Source organism: Hypoxylon fragiforme (assembly GCF_022984875.1).
Source record: "Hypoxylon fragiforme strain CBS 206.31 chromosome Unknown GGS25scaffold_8, whole genome shotgun sequence".
Lineage (NCBI taxonomy): Eukaryota > Fungi > Ascomycota > Sordariomycetes > Xylariales > Hypoxylaceae > Hypoxylon > Hypoxylon fragiforme.
Window position 1 is genome coordinate 520,295 of NW_026054763.1, and position 21,285 is coordinate 541,579.

At 47.3% G+C, this 21,285-nt stretch overlaps 3 protein-coding genes across 3 annotated transcripts; 1 reads left to right on the plus strand and 2 right to left on the minus strand.

Moving 5' to 3' along the window:
* Positions 1-1,774: 1,774 nt before the first annotated feature.
* GGS25DRAFT_524374 (uncharacterized protein) lies at positions 1,775-2,707 on the plus strand (the record flags this gene model as incomplete). Its single annotated transcript, XM_049264598.1, has 1 exon — positions 1,775-2,707. The coding sequence occupies one exon, from the start codon at positions 1,775-1,777 to the stop codon at positions 2,705-2,707; it is 933 nt and encodes a 310-aa protein (XP_049113666.1).
* A 2,477-nt stretch (positions 2,708-5,184) lies between these two features.
* On the minus strand, positions 5,185-8,159 carry GGS25DRAFT_502358 (cysteine proteinase). Its single transcript, XM_049262010.1, has 4 exons — positions 7,083-8,159; positions 6,874-6,960; positions 6,744-6,807; positions 5,185-6,442 (listed from the first exon to the last, which is right to left on the minus strand). Exons 1-4 carry the CDS (start codon positions 7,470-7,472, stop codon positions 5,268-5,270), a joined length of 1,716 nt encoding a protein of 571 aa, XP_049113667.1. The 5' UTR covers positions 7,473-8,159; the 3' UTR covers positions 5,185-5,267.
* A 10,154-nt stretch (positions 8,160-18,313) lies between these two features.
* GGS25DRAFT_502383 (carbamoyl-phosphate synthase L chain, ATP binding domain-containing protein) lies at positions 18,314-21,124 on the minus strand. Its single transcript, XM_049262011.1, has 3 exons — positions 18,940-21,124; positions 18,803-18,881; positions 18,314-18,744 (listed from the first exon to the last, which is right to left on the minus strand). Exons 1-3 carry the CDS (start codon positions 20,940-20,942, stop codon positions 18,685-18,687), a joined length of 2,142 nt encoding a protein of 713 aa, XP_049113668.1. The 5' UTR covers positions 20,943-21,124; the 3' UTR covers positions 18,314-18,684.
* Positions 21,125-21,285: the final 161 nt, after the last annotated feature.

A 21,285-nucleotide genomic window follows, 5' to 3' on the forward strand; every position in this document is an offset into this window, starting at 1 on the left:
AGTGACTCCATCGTCAGCCATCAGTCATATGTTTAATACGTACACCTACATTAGCTACTCGGTAGATAGTAGGTAAATAGGTTAGTAACCTCGGCCTGTCGGTCGACTGCTCCTAAGGCGCATACTCTTGCCCCAACGTACGAGAATGTTTGGGGCTGGTCTGTCGGTCTCATGGGAACAGGTACGTATGTAGGTATGTATGTATGTACGTACATATTGCGAGTTTAACCTACGACTTGCTAACTTGCGCGCACTGTTACACGTAGGCCCGGCACCCCCCTGGTCGCTGGACCATGGTCCCGTAGGTTCTGGTCCGAACGGAGCCGCGAGATTGGAATCTGCCGCACGGACAAAGTGACAGAATTGGACGCACTATCCCTCCTTCCCCCCCTTCACTAACCGAGCAGATCATACCAGGGAGGTTGTTCAATAGAGCTTGGCGTCCAATAAAGGCATTCCGGATTGGGCAATGAGAGACCCAGATGGGCGGTGGTTTTCTGACAGACTTGTACCGCGGAAGTACCTGGCAGTCGTGGGGAATGTACTCAGATGTAGGTTGGGACTTTTGGATAATTCTGGATATGATAGGTACTTTGCGGCTGATGTGAGCCAAATAAAAAAGGGGGTGACCATCGGTGGTCATGTGCGCGATCCATCCTGCGGTGAGCAAGGCTGGAATGATTAGTTAGGTTGCAACGCACAAGCCAAGCGCTGACATGTATCTCGACATGTATCCAGGAAGTATCTTGGAAGGGGCGGATGATATGGGATAGGACGGGATGGGATGTCTATCGTCAACATCAGAAGATGGGGTTAAAAGGAAGATTGACGATGTGGCATAATCGTATAGGTGGTATGTGTTCTAAGCCGGTAGGAGTCTTCTAGAAAGAAGATCTGATAAAAGCCGAATACTCTATTTGGTATATGATCTTTATGATTTGGAAAGTCATTACCATGAAGGACGATTTGCATTCTATGTAGCTGCTGTGTATGTTTATGTATTCGTATGTTAAGAAGGAAAATGGAAGGATTCCATCTGTGATACAGTCGGTACTTACTGTAGCCTATTGTTATGTGGTACTATGTATGTAGTAATAATGGTAGGTTGTAGTCTTGGATAGGAAGTAACTAAAGAAAGTAACTAAAGAAAGTAACTAAAGAAAGTAACTAAAGAAAGTAAAAGAATAATATGCTAGTGTAGAAAATAAAAATTAGCCCTACTACTAGTAGTAAATCGTGGGAAAAGTGACACATCACAAAAACACCTGTTCGTTTTCTGATAAGAACAAGGATTATCCCTTCATCCCTGCTGGATCGTCCCGTGCCAGCGTCACCGTTTTGGGGGGTGGGAAGGAACCTTGGAAGCAATGGAGCTTAAGCTCCAACGGTTTGTAATAAAAGGCTTGGGAGCTTAACCTAAGCTTGAGCACGGGCCACTTTGTTGAATCTATCATTGATGTTACATACTATGCAGTAACTATTGTTAATAATTGAATTGTGGCTGCTATGTAGTTAACTATCATTGAAAGCGTTCAATATATGTCAAGCCACTGTTAAGCCATAAGCAACCACTATCATCATTTCTTCAACGGGCCTCAACTCCGTTACCTACCTAGTATCCCTTACTTACTTACACACTTCCAGTCCTCACTGCGTACATACATGTAGTAAGTTAGATAGGTACCTAGATACCTAACCTAGATTAGTAAAATTGATTGCCGCAGCCCAAACTCCAACCCTCCAACAACTCCAACAACTTAACTTCTCCAATCCAATGTCACTCCGCCACATCGCCATCCCCTCGTGCTCAAGGTCCCGCACATCTCTCCTGTATCCAACCTATGCCCTGGCAACGCGCGTCCAGTCAAAGCTGCAGCAGGGTCTGCTAGCTTGGAAGGCTGGCGCATCTGACCCCCATCACCAGCATCATCCACAGCAGCATCTACGATCCACCCCGCCGCTTCCCACCCTGCTTTCCTTCACCCCCGCCCCGACTTACACCCTAGGCCGCCGACAAACCGAGCCGCTTTCCGAACCCGAAGTCGCCCGTCTGCGCGCACCATTGACTGTGTACTCAACGGACACCACCACCCGCGCATTCGTCCCCGAACTGCTTCACGCCCCCCGCGGCGGCCTCACCACCTACCACGGCCCGGGCCAAGTTGTCCTCTGGCCCGTAATTGACCTCCGGTCGCCTTTACACACACACTTCACCGTGCGTGACTACACCTGCCTACTCGAGAAGACCACTATCGCGACGCTCGGTCGTCTCTATCAAATAACGGGATTCACTACTTCCAACCCCGGTGTATGGGTGCGGGCCGACGGGGATGGGAGAGAGGAGCGCAAGATCTCGGCTTTGGGAGTGCATCTCCGGCGACATGTCACCGGCCTAGGAGTTGCCATCAACTTCGGCATGCCGGTCACTGGTCCCGAGTCCGTAAACCCTTGGGCGCGCATTGTGGCCTGTGGGCTTGGCGACAAGACCGTCACGAGCGTCGCGGCGCACCTTGACTTGTCGCCCCTGACGGTGCGCGCCGAGGACATCGCCCTGGCGTGGGCCGACGAGTTCGCCACTCGGCTGGGCCTGCGTGATGCAGACGGGGGCTCTGGTGTGGAGTGTGATGATTGGGGGAGATGGGAAGAGGAATTGTGTCCTAATCAAGCAAACGGAGACTACGTTGAGGCCCAGCCGCTGGGGACATAATTGGTGCTACCGTGCCTCTCAATTCCTTTATAGAGGCACCTCCTAGCTACATCACACACCTCCCTCGTCTCTCATCATCCCCCTTCCCAAGTCGTCCAACCTCGAGCAGAGCGGGTCGCTGCCCGTAACACTTGATAGGGTTTAATGGAGTGTCGAGACGATGGCTGGCTGGGAACCTCCCCGCGACGTTCCCGGGACGACTCGGCATTGGGCGAGTGCAGATTTCCCATGAAACACTTGGTTTCACGGGATGCGCGCCGAACAGGTTTGCATTACTTACCTGTCAACTACCTGTAAACCGATCCAACGTTCTCCCCAATACGGCCCCCATTCCGCGAAGGGTTTCGAAGGAAAGAAAGAAAACCATCAACAAACCCCCCTCCCTTTACCACTTCACCCCCTTTCGTGAAGCTACTACTTATGTATTATGTACACGCTGGTGGGAGTGCGTATATTAAAAAAAAAAAAAGAACAACCAAACCGCGATACTCCCACCTCCCGGTGCCGAAAGTCTTCTTAACTTCGTAACAGAAAACCCTACATGCAGCCATTATCAGGTAGGCCAAAAGAGTAAGGAGTCTAGAGAGAGAGAGAGAGAGAGAGAGTATGTGTGTAAATCCCACCTTTCATTCTTCGTGACCCCCCACGTCTACTACTACACACGTCTAGAACCCGGGTTTGGGGGGCTATTGACCCCATTCGATCAACCTTTCTAGACCTTTTCTCCTCTTTTTCTTCTTCTTCTTCCTCCTCTTCTCTCCCCCAGAAAACGAATCGAACCAATATATATTTTCCTTGTTTCTTTTTCTTTTCTTTTTTTTTTTAAAAAAAAAAAACCTTTTCCATGGTATGAAAAAAAAAGAAAAAAAAAACCAAACATTTTGTCTACGTTGCATTCCGTCCTCTTCCGCGGCCGAGATCGGCGGTCGCGCAGCTGGCTAGTAGCAATAGTAGCAACCGTAGCAGTAGTAGTTATGTTGGACGTTGAAACGTGATCACGATCTACCTAACTACCTACCTAACCTACTTTCTTTCACTCTCTGTCTGTCTGTCTGTCTGTCTGTCTGTCTGTCTCTCCATCCAAGATTCCGTACCAACTAAACAACTACCTATCTACCTACTTCCTAACTAACTACCAATCCAGCTACTTTACCCATGTAACTAGGTTAGGCAAGTAATGGATCTTTCTAAGTCTTCCATCTAGGTACCTACCTACCTACCTACCTACTCGATCTAATCATCCCAACAACATTATACATACACATACACATACACATACATGTACAACAGCAGCAAGCAAGCAAGCAAACAACACATACCTCCCCTGACGCCTTAGTGACTGACTTACTTCCTCGACCCCCTGGCTGCATAAACCTTAACTGGCCGCGCTACCAGGACTACCAGCACTAGCCCCTTGTACTAGAGATGCTTAACCTAGATAAATGTATTTAAAAAAAGAACAGCAACAACAACAACAACGACGACGACGACGAAACAGAAAACACACATTACACATAGGTACACATCAACACACTAAACTCCCCCCTACATTACCGACGGGCCTACATCCATCCATAGCTTTTACATTAACAGAAGCAAGAAAGTAGGTGTAGTTGAACAAATCCAAATAAATTCCAAAAATAAAAATACGAAGGGAGAAGATCAAAAAAAAAAAAAAAACTTTTCCCCCAATCCCCCCTTCCCCTAAGTTAGTAGAATTAGTAGTACCAGAGACCCGGAAACCCGCGGTCCTATAATTTGTATCGACGTGGCTTGACTTACTTTGCTTTGCCTTTCCCGTATCGTCTCGCAACTATTCCTGCCTCTCTCGTCCCCAATGTTCCCAACGTACGTGCGATGGTTGCGTGATGAGCCGCTGCCACTTGGTCTGGTAGCTCCAGCTGGCCCTCCATCGCTTTTGCCCCCCCCTCCTCTCGGTCATGATGGAGCAAGTAAGGCATAATTATGTAATTCTCGTTAGTCTGTGCTGGCGCGTGACTTCATGCTGCTTTCTCAATAGTGCTTTTGCTTTGCTTTCTGCTACTTCTCGACCCCTTACTCGTCCATAAGGGGGGCCCTTCTTCAGCGCATTTCAATTGTCAAAATCTTATAATAGATAGGCAAGACATCACGAACATCGATATTCCAATGTGAGGTAGAAATTAATATCGTATTACTTTTCGGCTCGAACTTTATCAACTTAATCTGCGTTCAGCTTCGCCGATTCTTTCTTTGTCGAGGGCAGTGGAATGGCGTCGGCGAAAACCTCATTCCGCTGCCCTCCGATCCATAATTAAGTACCAAACTCATGCTGTTATCCCGTTCTTTATAAAATTATCGATGCCTCGACGACATCCTGCCTCATTATTTCGTCTTGATGGTATAGTGTCGTACCGGGTCGTCAAATCAACCTGGTACCTCGCAGTCTTTCATTACCAAGGTTAAACTCCAGGGGGGGTTGGGGGTGGTTGGGGGGAGGGGGGGGGATGTGATATATCAGAATTGCTGCCGACCTCCAAACGGAAGAATGCATATGAGATGAGGAAGGGGAAAAACACCTCTAACTCCGGTTCTCTTTTTTGATGACCGCACAATGCTCAGTACTCCGTTTCCGGCCACCGCTCCTTCCGTGCGGTATCTCTTCTTCCGCCTCGGGCCTGTACATCTCGGGCTGGAAATTCATGTTGTTGTAGTGGGCTACATTGAAGTGGCTATTCTTGAATGTGTTCGTGGTAAAGGCGGGTTCGTGGAAGGTGCTCGTCTCGACCAAGTCAGGAAAGTTGTACTTGCTGAAACGAAGTGGGTGGACCGTCATGGGTGTCGTGGGTTGTTGTTGTTGAGGACTTGGCTGCTGTTGTGGGGGCGCGGTTGCCAACCCATCCGAAAATGGCTGTGGTATCCATGGGGATGGGGGAGAAGGAGAGTAAGGGTCCGACATGGGAGATGGTGCAGCGGGGGGTGATGCTAATGGGGACATCTCGGGCGCGGCGAAGCCTGGTATCAAGGCTAAGGCGCTCATGTCCACTGAGAAATCTTGTAGCTGCTGCGGAATGCTTGTTTCGATCTCGTGGTGGTGGGTGAAGGAAGTTGCGCGGTTGATGGATAGGGTGGTTGGTGTGGGTGGTAGGGGTGGAGGTTGGATGATAGAGTCGCGATATAGAATATCATAGTGGCCTGGACGGTACAACAGATAAATCATGGGCCCCAATACAGCCGGGTCCTGACCAATAGTCTCATCTGGCATTCGGTGCACATTGACTTCCACGCCTTCACTCCGATCCAAATAGGCGATCTCTAGCACTATATTTGCTGGTTTGAGCAGCACATCGTGAAGAAGCGACACACCTATGTGATCAATCTCCCTGTCGATTGGCATGATGGTGTCCGAAATGTAGTGGTCGACGCTACTGGTTATCCATGGTTCGTATTGAGCAAAGTTGCCTTTCAACCATGACGAAGCAAGCAAGCGTTGGTGGTAGACGATGGACTGCGACGATTCTATGTTATTAAATTTCTCCATCACGAATGGCATTCCGTCTTGACCGCTTGACATGGCGGCGATAATCGAATTGAACAAGTCGAACGTTTCCGCTACCATATCCTCAAATAACCAAGCGTCATGGCCACCAACGTTCTCGATGAAGTTGTTCAAGCTGGTTAGCCGGGCTAGCTCGCCTTGGGCTTGATTTATGTCGCCGCATCGTACCATGGTCTCGAAATATGCGAATGCGATTGCTATAACCAAATCGTAAAGTTAACTCGGACCTTCAAAGCTCAGACTTGGATATAGCAAGCGGGGTGGAGCGAAGTTACGAGACTCATAATTGTCCTGAGTATCTGGATCCGTCTTCACGCCGGTTGATCGACGATCGAGGATTCAATGAATCTGATCGAAGAAGCATCGTAGATAAGGCAGATATAGACGCAGACCCCAATTTGCCATAGCCACGGTACCTAACACGCATTGGACTGCGGGGTACATGATGCAAAAAGAATACTCAGGACGGGTAAAAGAATAAAAACACCAAAAGCTTACCTCGCCAACCGCAGTTGCCATCTCCCTGAATGGGGCGATAGTGAGAGTAGGTCTGAGGTAGCGCCTGTGATAAATCAAGAGTCAATTGGCGGGGTTCGACTTTTTTGAAGCTCGATTTCGGTTAACTGACCATAGTTTTGGCGACATATATCGGATCTGCTTTAGCATATTCCTCCGTAATTGCCGTGCTTGGTTTCCTGTCGCCAACTAGAGGACCCTATTCGCAATTGAAAATAATTAAGTATTTTGATGCTACTGGTCGATGTGGGGAAAGGGAGGGAACAAATAACAAAAGAAAAAAGAGAAAAAAGAGCCGCGATGCATTGGTGTATTACTAACCTCTAATTGAGGCTTGAATTCGCGAGCTGCAGCCTCCTGCTGGGCGAGATCAGTTGGGTGATTAGGTTCCATCTTTAGATTGGGATGATTTTGGTGGTGGCCGTGGGGTATTGAGTTGGTATTGCTGTTGTTGTAAGAAAGATGGCTGGGATTATTGGCAGTAGGTATTAGTGAATTATGGCTGTGAAAGATTGGCGAGGTGAAGATGTCGGCTGTTGTTGGTCCACCAACTGCGCCTGCATCAGCACCAGCACCAGCACCACCAGCGTGACCAGCCCCAAATTGTCCCAGTGGAGTAGGTTGGAAGGCGTATTCGGGAATCTCTGCGTTGGCTACGTGAATTCCATATGAAGCGTATGAAGAATACGGAGCTGGTTGAGGCTGGAACATGCCTGTGCCTGTGCCTGGGCTTGAGGGGCCAAAGCTCGACCTGTCGTCATGAAAGCTTAAGCTCAAGTAACGGGGAAATGTTGTTCAAAGTATAGACCAGTATGATTCCCAGCTATAGTAAGCGGACTGGAGCCCATACGGTATGGTGAATTGATACCTAGTAGGTAAGGCAAGGTAAGGCCAAGGTAGGGCAGATGGAATACTCTCGTGCGTGAATTAGGGATTCCCTTCGGGCTGTAACCAGCAGCGACAGTTGAAGAGAAACGAGATTGAGCTATGAGAGCATGAGAGCATGAGATCATGAAAAGCAGAGGGAGGGGAGAGATGGAAGTGGGAAAGAGAGGAAAGAGCAAAATAAGAAAAAGAGTAGAATCTTAGGAAAGAATCCAGAGAGTTGGTTAATGGGCGGGCTTTTGTTCTAAAAGGAAGATGAAGACCGAGGATTAATCAGTCGACCCAAGAAGTCGGGGTTACACCAAGCGAAAGCAAGCAACAGCAACCAGCAACTATGGGTGTACAGTATCTACCGTCTACCAGCAAAAAGAAGCAACAGCAAGTAAGAGTTACGGCATAACCCCTGTAATGTAAGGTAGATAGTGTAGGTAGGAACATTGAAGGTACTGGAGCTGTTGTATCAAGTTGCTATCAACTTGTATGGAATCATGGATGTATTGCAAGTATTGCAACAAGGTAAGTGCGAAGCAAGCTACATTACGTACCCGTCTAGGTATCCACGCGTGTATCTACATGTACATTTAATATGGTACAAATCCCCAGAGAAAGAGGGGAAATTTCGATACCTACATGTAATAATGGATTATTTTTATTTTAATCCCCGAAGCTCGAAACGACATTGAGTGCTACCTAATACCCTGGTCCATACATGTAGATGCTAAAATGCTATTTTTTTCTTTTTTTCTATTATTCCCCCATACATGCAGTGCCTACTACCTACATACATGTATGTATTACTACTACATAACTATTATATACCTGCTATCTAAGGTAGCCATGTAGTAACCTACCTACCTTATGTACATCCCATACATCCTAGACAACATCTCCATCGTCGAGACGTCAAATGTTGTTGACTATCATGGCCCATGTAAGAGTCAAGTAAGGTCCACGGGTACTTTTATCTCATCCACTTCAATCAATGTCAATACCTAGTATTGAGTGATTGTACCGCCGATGTAGCTACATAGTAGGTAGTAGGTACCAGGCATGTATGCACCTACCTAGGTATTATACAGTAGTTTGTATTGATTATCCATATGTATATCCACACGCTTAAGATCTTGAACGGGAACTTCCCGCCTAACCAAACCATCCCAGGCTTCGTCAAAATTGAAAGACATGGTATGTACCCCACCAAAGCTACGTGTAAGCGCGTTAGAAGGATTATACATTTACCTATTACCTATCTATTGCATGCACCGCCTTGCTTCTTACATTGTTCGCAAGGTGTTCCTTACGAAGCAGATGCCTATAGGATGTGGACGGGCCGCTAGAGACCTCAATCATGGATATGTCGCTGTTGGCCTATCCAATCTATTCGCAATATGTAAGAGAAGAAAGTCCACGACTTAAACGTACAGGAGCATTTTGGACCCCTGACTCTAAGGTTCTGAGAGTTACCCAGCAGTCCAGCAGTCCAGCAGCCCAGCCCGAGGTATCTTACAAAGTCCACCCCTGTTAATCAGAGAAACCACTGGAGGTCTGTGCTCCGCACTAGCAGGCCTGACGTCGGCGAGCCATCTCTTTAATGTTGTACTGTGTCGTACTTACGTAGGTATAACATTGAATGTACCTGTTAACAAGAAACGGTAAGTGCGAGGTGCATACTAACTATGTACCATCGCCTAGAAATCGTCGACAATATCAGTAAGTTCGATGCACTTGGATTAGGAACCTTGGAACTACATATGTAACATGTATTGTACATAAATATGTACCGGAAACTTTACGTCTTTCAATGTTCAAAATTCTTTGACCTGCAAATAAGTATAAGATCAACATTGAACGTCAACATTGAACGTCGAATGCATAACTTATCACATCTTGAACTTTTGTTATGGCTTACATACCTACATGGACAGCTCTAGATCAACTGTCACTTACGACATGGTACCTACCTGAGTATCTATATCGGCAATCTCAGGTTTCATTGGAATGCAATCCAGTCCTTTCGCACTATTTGTCGTACAATACGAAGAGCCAGCATACATATATGTGGTCAAGTACTGTAACCAGCTTCTCGGTTCCAGCAGATCCAAACTACATGTAGGTATGATACCTATACCTGGGCATATGTAACTAGACAGAACCTGCATATCGGGGTGTTACGAACCCGACAGTTCAAGCCATTTTTTGCTACAGATCCGTACACGATACAAGCTGAAAAGCGGCAAAAGACCATCGGCCGACATACAACCTACATACATATGTACAGGTAGCGAACGTCATAGACGCTGACTTTTTCTCACCCAGCTTGAATAGTTTCAGTGTTGGAGGTATGTATCAGGTATTGGCACCTGCCTGCCTATGGGTTTGTTATGGCAGAGTCATCATGACCCTTTGTCAGCGCATCATATGAGCTGTAAAAGCTGGCTAACACGAGCTTCGTCAAGTTCATTATACCCACTAACCAGTTTGCCCGTATAGTAATCCCGACTTCGGGTCCCAGTTAATTGGTTTGACCTTTCGCTTAACCCGTCGGTCCGTCAGCTTCAAGCATCCCTTCATACTCTCTTGGACATGTATGGCGGCTTAACTGCGGTTCAATGTTGGTTTCAAGGTTGTGTTTTTGGAGCCCGCGGAATTCTTGATGCCATCCATTGAAACCCCAACATGGCTCATCCACTCACTCTAGAATCCCAGATCTTTCCTTACCCCAGACTGGTGCTTACGATGGATGCGGCACCAAGCTCTGATGGGTTAGGTATAACTATAACCAAGACTAATACGTACCACAGTACCTTGTATATCACGCTCATGGGTTGCAGGGATGCTTGAGTATGATGATCGCGCGACATATTCGACTTCACACGGCATTAAGCGTGTGAGCTCAATGCATTCATACTACTAGGTATTCGCCGCCTGCCTGAAACTTGTTGCTCTCCTGGCTACCTGATCATCATTCGAGAAATTCGGCGACCGCTCCGGTAGAGCGGTAGTAACCGGACCTGTTTATTCGCACATGCGGTAGATAGGGATGAGAAATAAAGGTTCCCCGATGGGAAGAGAAATCTTCAGCGGCTGAAGCGTTACAGAATCTCCCAGCCGAAAAAGCAGGGCAAGCGAGCAAGCAAGCCAGAGCAAACCACAGACAGCGGGGCACGTCATTTGGTGGCAATTCTCCTTGCTAAATACTTACATATGCAACATGTGATACACTATGCTGTCGGTCCACGAACTCCCATTAGCGTAATACCATACATACATGTATGTATGTCGCATGAAGTCGGGATATGTGTTGGTGGCACAAGGGGTAGACAAGCATAGCGAAAGTCACCGTAACACAGCGCCACAAGCGAACATAGAAGCACTATTCATGGATGTTTATAATGTTTACCCTGGTGTCCAATGATACCAAGCTGGACCACTTCGCCGCGAAAGCATTTTACCCGACGTTAAGCTTTTGACGAAAGAAAAAGAAAGGAAACGGAAGGAAAAGAAAAGGAGACGATAGATACTCGGATCAGCCTCATCACGGCGTGAGAAGGGGTAGAAAGAGCTATCTAATCGTCCAATCGCCAAGCAACCCTCTATTATCAATCTTGCTAAAGAAATCGGCAAGCGAAGCTTTTATGACCTAAACAATTGCAGTTAGTATCAGAACTCCGTGGCTTGCTGGAAAACATCAGGACCTGCAAGACCCGGACCAAGGCACACCGTGGAACTTGCCTCGCTCTTAAGAGGATTTGATTAATACTCTCTAGGGCTGAAAAGACGGTGTGAGATGAAGTTACATTTGTATGCTGTCTTTTGAAAGGAAACCCCCAGAAATTGCCTACCTTGGTATCTGACAGATGTCAAGATTGGCGAAATCAAGATACAACTCCTTGAGGGCTCTTTCCCCCCACCACCTACTTCGTATCTTCTAGGGTTAAAAGTCACAAGAACTTGACTTTGCAAGACTCGGGCCCGTATCTGATATCCATTAGTTGAAGGATCGTGGTCGAGCTCCAACAGCCAGTGCCAAGCTTCTATTACTACTACGTTCTTGCTTTAACCCCACCATTCCTCCGCCACTACAGCACAGTACTGGATCAATCTAAGACAATCAGGGCTACATGGAATAGACAAATGTCGATACTAGGTACGCCAAGATACAATGGGTAAAGAATTGCAAGTTTCTTGGTGCCATAATATCTTACATATAGGTAAAAACCGTTATTCAGTGTCACAGATTACCTCAAGTCAAGGTGCTAAACGTTCTACAAACCGGTGGGGATATCAGCACCTACATACATACCTAACCTAGTGAATCTTACAATTGCCAGGATAAGGCCATCTACACATATTGATGCACAATAACTAACCTCCAGTACTTACATTACATGAGACATCAACTCTAGAATCGGCACTTTTCCTGCCTGCTGGTTACACATTCAGGGGTTATCCGCAACTATTAGGAAGTTGAGTTTCAGGCGTCGCCGATTCATGCCGAACCCGTCCATAAGACCTAGGTATGCACTCTTAAGCTAACATTGGTAGGTTAGATGTATGGTTCTTTGTTGAAATACTTCTAGGTCATTATAACTCCGCGCTTACATATGTATGTCAGGCTTGCCTGCCTCAGGCAAGGGTACCATCTCTTAAGGCATTGCAACATGATTCCCGGGCGCTATGCTATCGCTGGTTGTTATTATAATCGGTTATCATGGATCAAGCCACCCCGGCAATACCCAGGAGCACCGATCTACTCGCTTCCAAGGTTAACTATAAGCAAATAGGTGTATACAAGTTGTTATGTACGCCAAACGATATCAAGAGCCTCAAAATTAGGAGCAAGTTGCGGGCCGGACAGACCTTCATGTTTTGGTTTTGCATCATGGGCATTGAGGTGAGTATATCACCATCTCAAGTTTGATACTGCTTCAAGTCATGACCAACATTAAACTACATACCACCCACGTGTTGAACAGGGCCGATGCTTATTGTGGGGGCCATGGATGTTGCCGTTATATCTGCACAAAATCGAAGGATCGACATCATGAGTGCTGATAGATCGAAATGGCAGACCTTATTGGCCACGAACTGACCCAAAATGCTGTCCTACTAGGTACTGTCACTTCCCCGTTTCTGGATCACTGAAACGTACATGTATCGTCTTTCTATCACATATTCTGCAGAGGCGCATAGCTACATGACCTCCCACAACTTCTCGTACGTGAGCTATAGATCGCACAACTCCAACGGCGTCTGTCAGTTTGCTCTGCTGTACATACGGTACACTTCTGTCACGTACGACCGTTTGAGTGCTACAAGGTATGCTGACGACAAGAAGTTAAGGCGTATAGAGAATGCATAAGCGTCCGCATACTAATCGCGCCTTGCTCGAGCTAGATCCAATCCGGAGACCTGCCCTATTGAATGAGCGGAACGGAGCAGTTATTACTTACTAGTACCCCCCTCGTATCTACCTATGTATATTTAATAAACGATTCCGGATAAACCAACACCTACCTACATGAGCAGACCTGATTGTCCTTTATTTTTACATACAACAGACTTTCGACACTCTTGCAACGAGCGTGCCCTGGCAATTCGAGAAAAGGACAGGCAAACTTGTCTGTAGGCTACATGAGCTAACCAACGGCAACGTGCAGAAAAATCGCGATATGTGTCACGCCAAGCCGGTGAAATTGCGCAGGCGCCCACGATACAAACCGACGGTTGCTGAATGCTGTAGGTAGGCATGTAGGTAGGCACAAGAAATGAAGCGCATCTCATTTGCCTGCCATACCTCCCATAAACGAACACGAATATCAAGGAAGAGAGCATTGAATAGGTACATAGACTGTAATCCACGGTACCTAGTATTCTAAAGGCATCCATTTTCACTCTGGTATCACAGCGTCGCGACCAGGGACACGACAACGCCCGTTACGACCTGTCACGTAGGTCAAGATGGGCGAGGAGATGGATCTCCCGATAGCTCCCCCATCTATAATTCACATTATGCCGGTTCCCATTCGGCATGCCTCATTCGTCGGGCTGGATTGGACTTGCAGCCCATCCTGCAGCAAGAGACAACGCCTGGAAGCTTTCCATATCACAATGCCGAGCCAATCTTCCTTTCCAGCCTTTTCACTCCAAGATATGGTTGTCCCCCAGCACACACACACCTCATACGCACACATACGCACACATGTACACATATACTACCTACCTGGGTATACACACACACAACTCCGTTTCGCCATTGCTGCACACAACCAGGGGAAAATCCAATTTGTCTACCATTTGCAACCTGTCGCGGCGATGGCCTAGCATGACGACTGTTTATTCGCTTGCGATTCGTTCAGAGAGAGCTGCGAAAGGCAATTACCCTTCAGGCCATTGGAGCGAGGGACGTTGCACGCCGGTTTTACCCACCGCAGCCGTTGCAACAGCCGCGCTCGCTGATCGTCTGGGTCGCCGACCGGGGATGGGGGATCACGGTTCCAGACGAAACCCCGAAAGGAAAAGAGACCAGACTTGATGTCGCCCCTCCCCTCCTATCCCCCATCCCCCCCTTTCTTTACGGCTTCCATACATGAATGCATACGTATTTGCATGGGGTCCCTCCACCTTTACCAATCGAAAATATAGTATATAAAGCATGCAGCGAAGCTTAACAAAGGACCAATCGCATTTCGGGGCCGACCGCCGATCGGGAAGGATCACCAATTAAGGGGGGAAGGGGGTAGGTAGGTAGATGGTAAGTAGGTAAATAGGTAAAAGGTAAGGTAGGTAGGTTACTTATGAGCCCATTGTCCCCAGACAGATACACATGTGCATGCAACATTGAAGCATCAAAGGTGCGCTGCAGCATCTAGGTTAGCCACTGCCCACACCACCAATCCAACCCCGTCCCATCCAACCATCCGGCCGACCAACCAATTAGCCATGACACATTCATCCAGTCACGGTCACAGCTGGGAATACAATCAAGACTTCACCATACCTACATACCTACCTGCCTAGTTACCTCTGTAGGTAGGCAATTAACATTTGGATTAGATCCTAGGTTACATACTATTCTTATTTTACTTTAATTTCTTTATTTTTATACATTTTACTATGTATTTTTTATTCCTTTCGATTCACTCCTCATCCCCTTCCCAACCCTTCAAGGTTCTTTCCCCTCTCGCCCAACCAGAGCGAGGCGGGTAAGTTGAAGGTCGAGGTGCATTTCCCTACATATCCTACATACATATAACCTAGGCATATTGCCCTTGCCGCGGGTGTTACCTGCTGGATTGGCTAGGCTGTTACGTGCTTGCAGGTTATGTAGGTTTGCTTGTTTTGCTTGTACGTATGTAGGTAGGCTTTGGGTTGATGTCGTTTCCAATACCTACATACCTAACAAACTATAGATCTTGGAAGTTAGCTACGTACATATGGTAGCTAGACATGCAGACGTAGGCAGGTAGGCAGCTAGTTGCCTGGCGGCCCGATCCCGCTCGCGGGGGCGTTACGTCTAGGGATGTGACCTGGGTGCTTCCCGTCGCGATTTGTATGCGCTTGGCATACATACATAGGTACGGGGTGCTGGGCATGCATACATGCGGCATAGTATAGTATACTATAGCTATGTGGACGTACATCTAGATCGCGATGGCTTTCTTCTCTTGCTATTTATATGTATAGATATATAGGTACTAGGTAAGTAGGTAGGTATGTGGGTATACATGTATCGCGTATGCATGCTACTATGTACTGCCCCTTTTACATATATGCACTTAAGAAGTATATATAGATATACATGTATACCAATTCGCCTATATAAATCTACACAGTTCTATATACTTTATAAGGTACCTGAGGTTAGGCAGTACATCATATATGGACAGGTGTATGTGTGCGTACATAGGTAGGCGTGCGCGGGAGGAAGGAAGGAAGGGAGGGAGGTTTCCTACATACAAGTGCTGCTAGAGCCCGGCGCTATTTCCTATTTGCGGGCTACTCCTTTACAATGGCCGTTACACGGCCTAGGTTAGGATTGGGTACTGCTGCTAGGTAGTTGAAAGTAGGTAGATGGAGAGGTAGTTGGCATTGATACTCGTAGTAAGTGTATAGGCAGGCACACATACATAGCGAGCGGATGGGTAAGCTAAGTTAGGTATTCTTACATTGGTCTATGTTACTTGGCTATGTAGGTATGCATGTGCCTTGATAGTAGGTATTCGCATAGGTAGGTTAGATAATTATGCCCCTTACATAGGTAGTCTACCTACGTACGTATGTACTTAGGCAGACAGGCAGGCAGGTAGGTAGGTACATGAGGATCGCTGGCTAGCGCAGCATGGCATGGGTATGGCATACATACATACATACAGATATGCTGTCAACCGCAGCCGCGGACCACCTACGTGTATCATGTATGGAGGCATGTAGACATGTATGTATGTGACGATCCAAGATGCCTTCTTGCGCCGGCCTAGAACTGAGCCGATCCCCCGTTCATGATACCTATTACCTACCTACCAAGCAAGTATGCAGACAGAGCTTGATGTTTCATCGCTGGGCTGAATATACCTATGCAGATATATCTTGAGGAATCCTGCCTACCTAGTAGGTAGGCAGGTAGCGTGTATGTATGTACGTCAGTAGTAGGAGTCTTCCCCCCCCCCCCCCCTTGGGTGTAGATGGATGTGTCTAGAGCGAGGAAGTTACATAGACGGCCTAGGTTAGGGACCTACACATGTAGATGAGGGAACGAGGAGACGGGTGTGGATCGATCGATGCGGTCGGTCTACCTACCTGCCTACCTAACCTTAATATGTATGAGATTTATGCGTAAAAAACCTGGACATATTGTTAATTAGGACGAGCTACCCGCGCCGTTTGCGTGCATGACCAGCAAGCAAATCTGACTGACTGACTGACTGACTGACTGATAAAACTGATCGAAATACTGGTGGACTGACAATGGCTGGGCTGGGCTGGCTGAGACATTCTTCACGCGACCCGGCTTCGCTTCCCCTAACTCGAAACAGACGAATTCTCATAAGGAGGTAGTTACTTAGCTAATCAGAAAAAAAATAAAAGAAAAAAAAACCCCCAGAGAAAAAGCAAATCAAAGTAAAGCAGAAAGGGGAGGAGAAAGAAAGAAAGAAAAGAAAGAAAAGAAAACGGGCGTCTCGGAACACCGGCGGCGAGTGGACTGCCGGTGGCTGTTAGCCATGGCTTGGACGCGTGCATTGCGTGTGTGTGTGTCTGTCTGTGTGTGCGTGCTGTAGACAAATAACGGGATTCCTTCTCGATGCCTACCTACCTACTCATTTTCCTTACTTTACTTTCGTCTTGTTTTGCGCCTCCCCTCCCCTCCCCCCCTTTTATTATATATTGATGGATCTACGTACATCTATATTGGTGTTCCGAGAACCGGGGAAGCGGGAAATTCTCGTTGGTGGTGGTGCGGGTGCTGTAGGTATGTATGTGTGTATGTATGTAGGTGTTAAGTGTGTTAGGTATCTAGGTACTAATATATTATTCTCTATGTACGTCGGTAGGTTAGGCCGGTATGTATATATAGTATATATATATAAGCTTTGATGAATAGAAACTTGACGGGCGGAAACAACATTGAAAGAAAGAAGGAAAAGAAGGTACAGAGAATACATATATATGTACATACATACCTACCTAACTAGTAGGTAGATATGTAGGTAGCTAGGCGCAACGACTACGCAAATCGTAAATCGCAAACCCACAGTTCGGCTGAACCCGGGTTCGATGGGGGTATGATGTGTAGGTAAATCGGTAGATAGGCAGACTGATAATATCTCGGATCTACTTGCTTCAACTACACCTACCTACCTAGTAGGCCAGGCACTATCCAGCAATATACAAGTGTATGCGTGGAGTAGGGGAGGCCCCAAACCATTGGCCTTGGGCGACGGTGATTCGAATGCAGGTAATATACCAACCCAAGCCTCATTCGAAGGTCACCTGCTCGAACGATGGGGAAACGGGGGCTGCTTTAATTTTAATTTGCTCAAAACCCTTTTTCTTTCTTTCTTACGCGACGCCCTTCTCCTTTTTATGTTTAGTTTGGTTTGGTTTGGGTATTGATGGATGGTTGTTGCGGCACCAATACATAGGTACACATACATACATAATTAGCAAGAAGCAAACAAACTACTTCGACGCCCTTCGGGTGTTTTCTTTTCTCTCGACCATGTAGAACCTAACTAGATGATGTAGATTTCGTGTGGTCGATTAGGCACTACATAGTTCTTTTGGGAAGAAGGGGGGGGCGGGCTTTATACACGCTGTATATGTACCTAAGCTTAGACATGCATGCTCATATACTAGTCAAGTAACACGACAGCTCGAACATCCGGCGTGTTTAGGATCTAATATTAGAGTACTGTATGCGTGCCTACCTAGATATATACTATGTCGGAGAAGAACTTGGCCCGCAGGAGGCTACCGTACCTTGGGGGAGGAGATTGTAAATATGGATAGGGGAATATTAGGTGTTAGTCTCGTTCGCGATCTGTTCCCAGTATATGGCCCAAGTTATCTCTAAACTAAGGTTAGTGTAGCACCGAACATAGGCAGGCTCCTCTAGTTCTGTAACCATATATCAACAGTGTTGACATTTCACGTATAGTGTCTTATTATACGTTTGAGGTTGATTTACTAAATCTATGGTAGGTGCCGCGGCTATGATAAAAGATCTTGCTACACTGGGACTGGAGGAAAAGAGAGGGAAGGGCGTGATGGCGAAGTCAACAATGGTTCTATACTAGACTATTAGGAATGGCATCATGTAACGTGTGAGATCGTGGTGTAAGCATCTGGGCAAGATGAATATGAGCTCAGATGATCCCATTCTTGTAAGGGTTAAACATCCGGCAGTCTTATCAAATTGTGGAGAATAAGGTTAGGCACACTTGTTGGCGAGATTGGTGTTGCTAATTCCTATGGAACCATGATGAGCCTAGTAAAGCCTGGGCTACCCCTTTAATTCCTACCCTCTAGTAGGGAGGCTCTACTGCGTAGCGTCGTCCTCTTCAAAAACCACCAATACCGTGTCAGCTTTGCATTTGTCCTTGTATCCACGTTAGCATATACCCATACAGCATTATGATAGAAAGGTAGGAACTCACCCCTTCCTTATGCGCCAACCTCTTGATAACACCATCCTGTGGTGATCGTATTACTGTCTCCATCTTCATAGATTCGATGCTAGAATCGAGGTTAGCACCGTACTGGATTGGCAATGATAAAGAAAAGGGATACTCACACGACGAGAGGAGTCCCTTTGGTAACCCTGTCACCCTCCTTGACTTCATTCTTGAGGATCTTGCAGGGCATCGGGGCAGCAACCGATGCGGCTACTTCTTTCAAACCCAGGGCCTTCTCGTACCACGTCGGGGGGGCTAGCGATAACTCTGTTTTAGCTCCATGCTGGAATATGGTGATTTTGTTGTCGTTATTTGGATCTTGGACTACTGTTGTCTCAACCCGCGTACGCGGGAAGAATGTTACTAGACTAGTGGTCTCCGAAGTTGCAACGGGTGAGGATACGAGATTCTCAAAGACCTCTGGATCGATGCCTTTCCGGATGACGCGAGCATCAAATAGGTTGTTCCCCTTTTGGGAAATACTGACCTCCACTGTCTCCCCTTCCTTTGGATCTCTCACATCCAGGGATTTGAAAGAGAACTTGCGTTCGCTACCGCCTGACCCGAAACCAAGGCTTTCTCCGTGGGGCTCAATGGAGTTCGTTGGTTGAGAAGCGAAGACACCCAATGCCGCTTGCACGTATACTTCGGGTTGAATTATGACTGGATCAAATAGTTCCTCTTTCCACTTTTCGATAAAACCCGTCTCAACGTCACCTTCTATGAACGCCGGGGACCTACACAGGCGTTTTAAGAATTCGATGTTGGTGCTTAAACCCACCACTTCATAATTGTGCAGTGCAAGCTCCATCTTCCTAATAGCAGTCTCACGATCCTTGCCCCTGACGATAAGTTTCGCAATCATTCCATCATACGCCTCGGTAACGGTATCGCCTTGCACAAAACCGGCGTCTATCCGGATGTCTTCGTTGGTCTGGGGAGTTTTTAGGTGAACGAGCTTTCCGGAGTCTGGTATGAAACCCTTTTCGGGGTTCTCGGCATATATTCTAGCTTCAATGGCTGCCCCTCTCTCGCGGATCCTTTCTAGTATCTCTTTCTGAGTCAACGGCAATGTTTCCCCCGCGGCGACCCGAAACTGCCACTCAACTAGATCTGTCCCCGTAACCATCTCGCTGACGGGATGCTCCACCTGAAGTCGAGTGTTCATCTCCATGAAGTAGAAGTCCCCGGTATCCTTGTCGAGGATAAACTCCACCGTCCCTGCGCCAACGTAGCCAACAGCCAACGCTGCCGTTCGAGCCTTTCCCCATAAATCTAGTCTTGTGACGTCGTCCAAGTCTGGCGCGGGCGACTCCTCCAGTATCTTCTGATGTCGGCGCTGTACACTACAGTCACGCTCGCCTAAAGCGACGCAGTTACCGTGCTTGTCTGCGAATACCTGTACCTCTACGTGCCTAGGCCGTATGATGTACTTCTCAACTAGCATAACCTCGCCACCCGCCCCGAAAGAAGCCCTGGCCTCTGCCCGTGCGCTTTTCAGTTGTTGGAGAAACTCGCTTTCTTCCATTACGATACGCATACCCTTACCACCACCGCCCTTTACACTCTTAAGCAACACGGGGAACTTGATCTCCTTGGCATGATTTAGTAACTCGGCCTCTCCTTGATCGCTTCCATGGTATCCAGGTACACATGGGACCCCGGCTTTGGTCATGATCTCTTTGCTCCGGGCCTTGTCACCCATATCAGCCATAGCCTGAGCTGGGGGCCCGACGAACACGATACCCTCCTGCTCGCACCTTTTGGCGAAGGCCGAATTCTCTGAGAGGAAGCCATAGCCTGGATGAAGTGCCTGGATGCCGTGTTGTTTGGCCAATTTCACTATTCTCTCACCGTCGAGGTACCCATTGGCTGCACCAAGGCCGATGGATTGAGGCGAACAGGAGGCATGCTGGGAGGTGGCATCTGGTTCAGTATATAGGGTAGTGGTTTTTATGCCCAGACGTTTAGCAGTCTTGTTTATTCTTAGTGCAATTTCACCGCGATTAGCAATTAACAAGGACGTTATGGGCGTAATATGTGGTTGAATGGATGAGGTACTAGTTGAGAGATAACGTGGGAATGCCCGTCGGCGAAGATGTCTAGGCTTGATGGAACGCATATTGGGTGTTAGTGACTAGTAGTGATTGAGTGAATGACTTTTGTTTTGAATTTTGTTCTGAATTTGATTTTATTAAATACTAAATATACGAAATATGAAAGGAAAGAGAGGATTGGATGACTTTAGAGTCTGGGATTGGAGTTGACAAGGAAACGCGGTGGGAGCTCATTCCCAAGACGTTGTTTGAATCGGATGGAAGCCGTAACTAAGCGGTTCCACCCCGCGAAAAGCCGCGGAATTAATCTTTCAGCCCCTTACGCCCTAAGCTTCAGCACTCAGACTGACAGCTCCAAGCCTCACATGCTTAGGTGGGTCCATTGGCCCCGCTTCATCCCACTAACGT

What these genes read in the sequence shown, in the direction of transcription:
- GGS25DRAFT_502358 (XM_049262010.1), bottom strand. Translation starts at nt 7,472, where the DNA reads ATGTTCCAGCCTCAACCAGCTCCGTATTCTTCATACGCTTCATATGGA. An exon ending in TATATGTCGCCAAAACTATG is followed by an intron (nt 6,808 to 6,873) that starts GTCAGTTAACCG and finishes GATTTATCACAG; the next exon opens with GCGCTACCTCAGACCTACTC. An exon ending in TGGCAACTGCGGTTGGCGAG is followed by an intron (nt 6,443 to 6,743) that starts GTAAGCTTTTGG and finishes ATTTGGTTATAG; the next exon opens with CAATCGCATTCGCATATTTC.
- GGS25DRAFT_502383 (XM_049262011.1), bottom strand. Translation starts at nt 20,942, where the DNA reads ATGCGTTCCATCAAGCCTAGACATCTTCGCCGACGGGCATTCCCACGT. An exon ending in AAAGGGACTCCTCTCGTCGT is followed by an intron (nt 18,882 to 18,939) that starts GTGAGTATCCCT and finishes CCTCGATTCTAG; the next exon opens with CATCGAATCTATGAAGATGG. An exon ending in GGTTGGCGCATAAGGAAGGG is followed by an intron (nt 18,745 to 18,802) that starts GTGAGTTCCTAC and finishes CGTGGATACAAG; the next exon opens with GACAAATGCAAAGCTGACAC.